The 9,536-nt window shown below is 51.0% G+C and overlaps 1 protein-coding gene across 1 annotated transcript; it reads right to left on the bottom strand.

Moving 5' to 3' along the window:
* Positions 1-3,894: 3,894 nt before the first annotated feature.
* LOC123397266 lies at positions 3,895-8,238 on the bottom strand. Its single transcript, XM_045091884.1, has 2 exons — positions 7,902-8,238; positions 3,895-4,817 (listed from the first exon to the last, which is right to left on the bottom strand). Exons 1-2 carry the CDS (start codon positions 8,236-8,238, stop codon positions 3,895-3,897), a joined length of 1,260 nt encoding a protein of 419 aa, XP_044947819.1.
* Between the last annotated feature and the right edge of the window lie 1,298 nt (positions 8,239-9,536).

A 9,536-nucleotide genomic window follows, 5' to 3' on the forward strand; every position in this document is an offset into this window, starting at 1 on the left:
CTTGTCGTTCAAAAAATTTCTAGAAGAAAAGAGTGTAAGCTCTGCTAACAAGAAAATAAAATGTTCCATTATACCAGAAAGTCAAACTGGAGCAGATCAAATTCATCCAAAGCAGAATTTATAAAATACCTAACAGAGCAAAAAAGGATGACCAAAGCTGAAATTAGCTACATGGCTCACATGGTCGCATCTATGTGCCATCACAGACAAACTTAAAAGTACTCTAGTTTTAGCCACAAGCCACGGGTACAAAGAATACAGTAAATGGCTTGAAGCTAAAACTAATCGACCATTCATCTTTGGTACTAAATTATTTCTTCATTGGGATGCTGCTACTTGAGCTAGATACCACATATAAATAAAGCTACTTAACACGGCAATAATACACTAGGCTAATAGTAGTAGAGACCAAAGGAGAAGGAGGGATTACGCTAACCGTAGTAGAAATCAAAGGAGAAGCACGAATTACGTGATCATATTGATGGTGTCCCTCAGATCTCATAGCTAATATGACCATCACCGACGACCCTAGACAATGGTTTTAGCCCCAAGCCACCAGATCAACAAAACTGCAAGACAAAGACGGCTTGAGGCTAAAACCAGTCATCAATCGTCTTTGGACCTGAATTTTATCTTCACAAGGACGTCAATCGAATACATAACCGATCTCTACGTAAGGAAAACTGGCAGGCACAGCAAAACAACAGCAATAACATGCATTCAAAAGTAGAGGTCGACCAGGGTTCGGTGAGACAAGCTTCAAATCCCAGATCGGGATCGCTGCAGATCGGTGGGAACTCGCCGCCCGGACCGCCGATCTCGGTTGGACCGAGAAAGCAGATACACCGCGGCAGCTACCACGGGTTAGGCGACCGTGCGTCTCTCCGCCGTCGGAAGGATACCCGTGTCGGGGCATCCCGTGGACGACAACGGCTGAAGGGTGGCCGCCGGCCCGTCGCGGGCGCCGAGAACTAAGCACGAGCAGAACTGAGCGAGTGCAGGGGGTGAGGCGGCGGCGTGGTTGTAGGAGGCGAAGGTGGGCGGCGGCGGCGACCGGACTGGGGACGCATGGAGTAGGGGGTGTGACCCTGCAGATTATGTGAGCTGATGGAACTATAGCTAGCTAGCTAGAGGTTGATTAGCGAGGACAGCAGGCCTAGCACCTCCTCGTACTCCCCCTCCACCGCGCCACCTTCTGCGTGCCGCGCGACAGCGGCGGCGGTGGAGGAGGACTCCATGGCGCGGGGGAGGAGGCGGCGGGTGCGGGACGAGGCGAGCGGCGAGGAGAGGAGGAGGCAGCGGAGGGCTGCGAGAGGGTGGTGAGGCATGGGCGGCGCGCGGTGCCTGAGGGGAGAGAGCGTGAGAGAGAGAGATTTCCCCTGATGGATGGGGCGGCGGCGTGGGGTGATGCTGTGGGTGGATTTAGGGTTAGATGGGGGTTAAATACCCCCGATTAGGTGGGCTGGCCGGGGCGGCCCAGTTTGGGCCAAGGGGGGGTTTCTTTCTCTCTTTTTATTATTTGTTTCTGTTTTTATTTCAGTATTAAACAGCTTTAGTTTTATGAGGGTGATCAAAGAAATATAAATAGCACTTCCTTCACGAAGTGCTGTTTTGAACAAAATACGAAAATGAATATTGTAGAGTTATTTTTGAACTATGGAAGGAAGGGTTTTCACATATTTGAGGAATATATGATCCAAAGTATTTATGAGCATTTTTCGAGAATTTTTGGAATGGTAGAATAGTAGGTTGCTTCACAAACTAGGATGATGTAGGATAGAATGGACCCACGAGTGACATGTCAACATTGTTAGAACATGCTACGACATTTTTATAATCGTCGTAAAAGTTATGACAATCTCATCTTATGCGGTTACGACGTTTTTGACTCACATCGTCATAATTTATATGTAGATTTGATCCCCTCAAACGGTTTACGACGATCTCGGATGAAATAGTCATAGATTTATGACGAATTCATCAACGACATCTTAAAAAACGTCATGTATGAGCATATTTCTTGTAGTGCACGTGCATACCCTCGGACAAGGCCGACCGAAGCAAGGGTCACCGTCAACTCACGTCTGAGTTTCTAGGCTACAAATTATTGAATCAGATGGCACATGATCCAACCGTGAAGGTGAAGTTTCTCATGACTTCGGTGGAGGAACGATCCGGGTACCTGGTGAAGTATGGGAAGGCATGGATGGCCAAGGCAAATGCTATTAGGATGTTGCATGGTGATTATGATGCTGCATATAATATCCTCCCAAAGATGTTGGGAGCCATTGCTCATCGGAACCTGGGCATGCGCCATTGGGCCTAGTCAGTTGACGGAGTGTTTTGCCATGCCTTCTGGAGCTTTTGCCAATGCATCGAGGCATTTACGTATTGTCGCCTGGTCTTGCCTATAGATGGTACATTCTGACCAACAAATACAAGGGCACATTGATGGTGGCAATGGACCTACTGTCGGTGCCCATGCTTGTCAAGCCACCACGTCGCCGCGCATTAACTGTTTTGGCTAGAGCTGCCATTACGACGACTTGGTTCTGCCCGAGAAGGTGCACCCACCATCCTAGGTCCAAATGCCTGCTCAAGCACATCAATTTGTAGCCTCACATAAAAATTCTCTTTCTCCTTATGCGTAGCAAACATGGTACCAGCTCTTCATCATTACTAGCTGACACCCATTTATTTCCCCCATCGTAGTATTTATATTCCACTTCATCAAGCAAACCCCAAGGATATTGGCTGCAAATTACCTCCCCAAATTGTCTGAAACTCCAATTACAAGCCATTGGCAACAGATAATCGAAATCTCCTTGGAATTTCTTCTTATTCTTTGCATTCAGCATGTACCGGTCCCTTCTAATGTGCACCAAGAAAGCAAACCGCAACTCCATCCTAACCGACAAAAAACAGAGACGCAATCAGCACACCAATAGCTAAACTAACTGGGCAAACCAACTCGAATCGACTGTATAAATGCACAACTAAGCTCAATCTAAACAAAAAGCGTGACTTACCCCTCGGGAACCCAGTCGTGGACGCGGCGGATCTCCGGCCCGATGCCTGCCTCACCAAACACTCCGGGGTCGCCGCCGCTCGCCATTTCGCCCTGGGGTTCACCCTCCTACTTCCTCTATGTGCACCAGCCACTCACCTATCAGCGCTCCGTCCGGGCGCACGGAAGGAGGCCACGCCGTGGGTCGAGCAGGTGGCGGGCACAGCAGGTAGCGGTGGAGCAGGACGGTCGCGGCCGCAGCAGCGCAGTTGGTGGCGGCGCAGGACGACCGGGCGGCGACGGGACAGAGTGACGTCGAGTGGCCCGATTAGAACACTAGGATTAATTTGGGGACGTTGTTGCGTGGTCCCACATGTAAGCACCGGACCCACGTCCACGCGGTGTCACGTGTAAGCTCCGGACCCACTACCACTAACGTCAATAGACGGAATGGACTAAGAACTGCCCGTTTGGCCTCGTCATAGTAATTGCGCACATTCTAGGGACTAAACTGAGGACGATTCGCAACTGAGGGCAAAACTGAACACACAGACACTACACTAGTGAGGGCAAAAGGATAATTAGCCCTAGAAAGAGATACGTGGATGGACCATAGGGACACGTGTTGTTTAGGGGAGGTGGATGATGTGTTCGAGTTTTCCGTGGTCTGAAGGGCAGCTTTTCCCTAATATTTTTGTCTATAGACTTTGTCAAAATTTATTTAGCTTGACTTTGATCAAAAGCTAATACGCAAAGTGAATAAAAACGGAGGGGATATCGACCACAGGGAGTATAGAACCATAGCAAGATATCATCATTAGTCAGTTATAACAGAAAGAAGGTAATGTAAGGAGTACAGATAAAAATTAAAACGACCGAAGTTGTAGTCAAGCCCTTCTGTTGCTAATAGAGTTCACCTTATTGCGTACCAAAACGGGAGGCCAGGCCATGACGTAGGGATAGGAATAATCGGAGCGAGTGATACCGCAGACCTTCTTCAGGTCCTCAGTTTCAATGCAGAAGGATAGGAACCAGCCATAATACCTACGAGACGATGCCAATGCCTCGAAGGTAGACAAATACACGGTGCCACCGATGACAGCAACCACGTCCACCTGCAGCATACTAGGGAATTTCTTTTCAAACGGTAGCTTCAACCCATCAATCGCATCCAGCAACTCCAATCTACTCGTGCCCGGCATCCATTTATGGACGCCGTCGTCGCCATCGGCTCTCCAGATCGAGACATCAAGCACACGATCACGATCGGAAGTCCACGCCATGCAGAGCTTCCCGTCGCTGGTCTCTCCAAACTTGGAACCCCGTGGCCATTCCATGCGCGTCGGCGGCGCGTCCATCCGGGAGAACTGCAGTGTTGCGGCGTCCAGCACATGGATATTGTCTCCGTTTGCCCAGTAGACACACCCGTTCACTAGCGTACCATCGTCTTCAACCTGCAGCTGCTGCAGGCCCCCCGCTTCTGGGGAGATCGAGATCTGCCACTCGCTGCTGTCCGGCGAGAACACGGCGACCCGCGCTGCCCTACTACGTTCCTCGCTGCCGCAGACGAGCAAGACACGGAACGACCGTCGGTCCTCTTCGGAGGTGACCACGTGGAACTCGACTTCGGCATCTTCCGGATCTTCGCAGACCTCTTTGGGCGGCGCCGGGATGGGGTGCAGGCCCTGTGTGATGGGGTCGTACACGGCCGCCCGCTTGGTGCGCCAGTTGACGAGAACAACGTACCCATCGCGACACTCGGTAATCGACCACAACGGGCAGTTGTCTTGCGCTTCGTCTTCGTCTTGGTCTTCAAGGTCGGGGAAACGGGTGAGGAAGAAGTCGGCGCCTCGGACGGCCGCGGTATGGTCCAGATCATACCGGCGACAAATGGGCATGAACTTGAAGCCGGGCATGTCGGGCTCGTCGATATCGAGGAAGACGCCCAGGAGCGGGGCCGAGTGGAGGTCACGGAAGCGGCGGCGGAACGCGGGGGACGAACGTACGGCGCCGAGGAAGGCGCGGCAGGTGAGGGCGGCGCGGACGAGGCTCGGGAGGGAGGCCAGGCGGAGGAACACCTCGCACAGGAGGTCGTCGCTGAGGGAGCTTATGGTGGTGGGATCGGGTGGCGCGGGTTAACGTTTTGGATTTCGCCCGAAAAAAACGGAAAATGACCGAAATTCGTCAATCTCGTCTGGGCCCGGATTTAGTGTGATCCGGTCAAATAATTTCGGCCCTTTTTGAAATTGCCAGCCCAGCCCAGCACCCAAAATAGCCCACATATCCTACCTTGTTGTATAAATACGTGAACTCAGCCAATCATAACCCTAATTTTTCGTTTTCCTCTCTAGCTGCGTGTGTGTGGCGGCTGCAGGCAAATACGTGAAGCTCGAGGCTGGCCGGCGCGCCACTGCCGCGGCCAGCGTCCTCTTCGACAGTCGCCACTTGTCACCCCTCCTCCTTCTCCTTTCGATGGACCTGTGCGACGGCGGCGACCTGGGCTTGGGCGACGGGCGCGACCTCGACAGCGCCCGTGCGCGCGATGAGCGGGGCGACAGGCGCGACCTCGACGGCGCCCGTGCGCGCGGTGAGCGGGGCGACAGGCGCGACCTCGACAGCGCCCGTGCGCGCGGCGACCTGTGCCACGGCCGCGACCTCGACGACGCCCGTGCGTGCGGCAACCTGTGCGACGGACGCGACCTCGACGGCGCACGTGCGCGCGGTGACCTGGGCGACTGCCGCGACCTCGACTGTGATATGTCATTGTTCCACAAAATTTCAAAAATTATGTCAAATTTCGGACGTTTTTCGTTCAATTTTCGGCCAATTTTCGTCCCAGTTTTCAATTTTTGGATTTGACTTTTCGTCCGGTTTTTTCCGAAAAAAATCCGAAATTCCGAAATTCGTCTATTTCGCCCAGGACCGGAAAAAAATGCAAAACGAAATCCAAAATTCTTCTTCTTCTTGGACGGCGGCAGCTCACAAGAGGCCATGGCGACGGAAAGATGTGGCGACTCGTTCCAGACTTTGGAGAGGGTTTATGGGGCTGTCACGCGCGGGCCGCCCAGGTCCACAAGACCACAAGGAACGTGAGCAGTCTTAATTTTTTGGGGGACAGTCTAATTCACGTACGATTGAGAATCAATTGGGTTTTAATTTTCTTGATCAATTACGATCACTGTATGTCCCTGTCCGGTGTATGTTTCTGTCAATTATTGCTAATGGGCCCACAAAATTACTTTTTCCTTTTTGGTTTATAGGGCTTAAATCTGAAATCTCATCAATCAAGGTGAATTGTAAGTGGATGACACTAGTTTAAACTAGTCAATGAAATATTTCTCACATATTCAATTGCCAAGGCAATAAATGTAGCATCCTTCCTTTCATTGGACTTGCATGATGAATGTAGAAAACGATGCATGCATAGCCACTCATCTTCTTTTTTAAAACTCTATAAATTAAATATGGCGTGAGATTCAAAGCATTTTAACTCACTTAGAGTCAAAATAAGCCTAATATAATGGAAATCTGAAATTTTTGATATGAGCCCTATAAACCGAAAAGGAGGTAGTACTTAGTACTCACCCGATAGTAAGGCTGCTCATAGTGGGGAGTAACTTAGCCAAGTAACATGCGCATGTTACTGGTCTATGTTACTACCTCCATAGTGGGTAGTAACATTTGTGGGATGTCATATTAATTAGGATATAGACTCATTTTGTATTGGTATGTGTGATGTTACTGTAACATAGCTAGTTACCACAAGCACCTCTCTCCTCATTAACTCACTGCCACATAAGCAAACTTGCATTGTAATGTGTGATGTTACTACTATGTTACTCCCCACTATGGCCAGCCTAACATGGTGCAGAAAAAGGCAGGAACATAAACTAGCCATCTGAATTGGGACGTGTTACGTGTCAGTTGATGAATCCTTTTAAAAATTCACCGCCTTATCAACCGTCTCATATGATAATGGATCGGTTCGTATCGTTTCTTTTTTTTTATTTAGTTTCTATATATACAGTAAAAACCTTGCTGCAAAACATCATTTTTTTTTAATTTCCTGCAACATGACTTGTGTTGCAAGACCTTTTCTTCTTTTTTTTGTAGCAAGATATTTGTTGCACAAACTGCAACAACATTTTCCGTCACTGCTTTAATTTTGTACAACAACAACTTTGTTGCAAAAAAAAAACATCTTTGGTCGCGTCGTGCCATTTGCGCAATCGTCGCTGCCTCTGTTATGCAACAATGACATTGTTACAGAAACATGTCTCAAAGTTGTTGTTGTAAACAACAATGTGGGGCCGAGTGCTATTAGTGAACACGGACATATGCGCGTGGAGTTGTGGCTGCTGTCCAACGTCGGTAGGCAAGTTACAAAACCAATTCTGAAACAAAGTACCAGTTGCAGAAACGTACAAACGGAAGGGTTGCGACTACATCGAACGGACACCACACAAGGGATCGGCCCAAACTTTTCCCATGTGAATTTGGGGTGCAATTTAACTCGCAAGAAGAGCCAGAGAGGAAAGGAACAGATCTCTCACAGTCTCACGGAACAGATCTCTCACAATCTCACCAAAACATGACGAAGGAACAGGAATAAACTCCTCCAAGATTTCCATGACAGGCCTATAGAGGAAAAGATGGCTAAGAGCATCTACAGCCGGACCCTTCATATCCGTTTCAAATGTTCGGGCAGATCACCCGATCATTCACCTGTCACAAAAAATTGACCCGAGAACGACGTACCCGTCCCGACATTCCGTCATCGATCAACCGATGTTGTCGTCTTCGCTATCGTCTCCGCCGTCGTCGGGCATGGACCACCCGGAGTTGTAGCCTTCCTCTTCATCTTTGGCGCCGCGTTCGTCTTCGGCTTCAATGCCGGGGACACGAGTTAGGAAGACGTCGGTGCCACGGACGACGGCGGCGTGGTCCGGGTCGGACCGGCGGCGGTTGGGCACGAAGGTGGGCACGTCGGGGTCATAGATGTCGAGGAAGACGCCTAGAAGCGGGGCCGGGTGAAGATCGCGGAAGCGACGGCGAAATTTAGGGGACGAACTGACGGCTCGGAGGAAGGCGGTGCAGGTGAAGGCGGCGCGGACGAGGCTCGGGAGGGAGGGAAGGCGGAGGAACACCTCATGCACGAGGTCGTCGCCGAGGGAGCTTATGATGGTGGGAGCGGATTTCTTCACGGCCGGCGGCAGCTCATCAGAAGCCATGGCGATCGGCGATCGGCGGCGGCGGCAGAAGAGGCCTCGGGGAAGGGTTAGAGCATCTCGAGCTGTTCGGCCCCCAGTGGCCCTAAATAGCGCCGCTTGGGTATCCGTTGGTGCTAAAAACGACATGGGGGGCTCGGCTTCCCAGCCGCCCACCAAACGGCGCCCCCAGCCGTTGCTTTCAGCCCTATCTCGGCGCAAATTTGGCCCACTTTTGGACCATATTCGGCATTTTTCAGCACAAATTGAACAACAATAGTTATTTTTTATCACATAGTTCATCACATAAATCAATACAAATCAAAAAATAGTTTAACAAGTCAATACAAATCAAAGGTCGAACTAGGCGTTGCCCTTGAGCCTCCATAGGTGCTCCACCAAATCGTGGTAGAGTTGTTGATCCACATGTGGGTCTCGAATCTCCTGACGCATGTTGAGGAAGGCAGTCTAGGTTGTCGGTAGCTGGTGATCATCTTGGGCAAGAGGACCTTTCCTGTAATATGGTTCAGTGTCAAACACTGGCTCCTCCTGCTCGCTCTCAATGATCATGGTGAGCAAGACAACACAGCAAGTCATGACTTCCCACGTTTGATCTTTCGACCAGGTCTAAGTGGAGTACTGGACAACAGCAAAATGATATTGAAACACTCCAAATGTTCGCTCGACATCCTTCGGCAAGCTTCTTGACGCTTGGAAAAATAGGAGTGCTTGCCTCCTAGTGCAGGATTTGAGTTAGTCTTTCAGTCGATGCCTCTGCTTTGCCTTCAGCCAGCCCGGTGGTGAGCCACCTCGTCGTGACTCTACATTGCTGGCGAACAGGCCGGCCAGAGAGGCGAGGATCATGAGGTGCTCTTCATCCTGGGTGTCGTCATCGGCTTCCTCCTTCAGTAGCGCCGCGAATGCCTCCTAGTTGTTGGAGTCCACGGGCCAAGCAAATCGCCGAACACCTGGCGAGTGTGGTGGCCGCGCTGCCGCGGACGTGCCCGGACCGCCGGGAAAACTCGCCAAGAAGCAGGGGGGCGGGGGAGGGGAAAATCCGCGGCGAAGCCGACGAGGAGGTATCCTTTGTAGCGGTGGTAGGCAGATGGGGCGGCGCCGGAATCAGCACGGTGGCGGAAGGTATGTTGTGCGAGGGGCGGTTCCAAAGAAGAAAATTCCTTTTTTCGCCAGACAAGGGGCCCGACGCGACGTTTTTCCTTCCATCGGCGCCTCCAACGCGCTGGGTTCGAGCTGGTACCGCCGGGGCCAATTTCGGCCCGAGCCGGCGAAAAACAAGCTCCTGGGGGTGCGACTGGGCCGGT

This window comes from Hordeum vulgare, chromosome 5H, assembly GCF_904849725.1.
Source record: "Hordeum vulgare subsp. vulgare chromosome 5H, MorexV3_pseudomolecules_assembly, whole genome shotgun sequence".
In the NCBI taxonomy this organism is placed as follows: Eukaryota; Viridiplantae; Streptophyta; class Magnoliopsida; order Poales; family Poaceae; genus Hordeum; species Hordeum vulgare.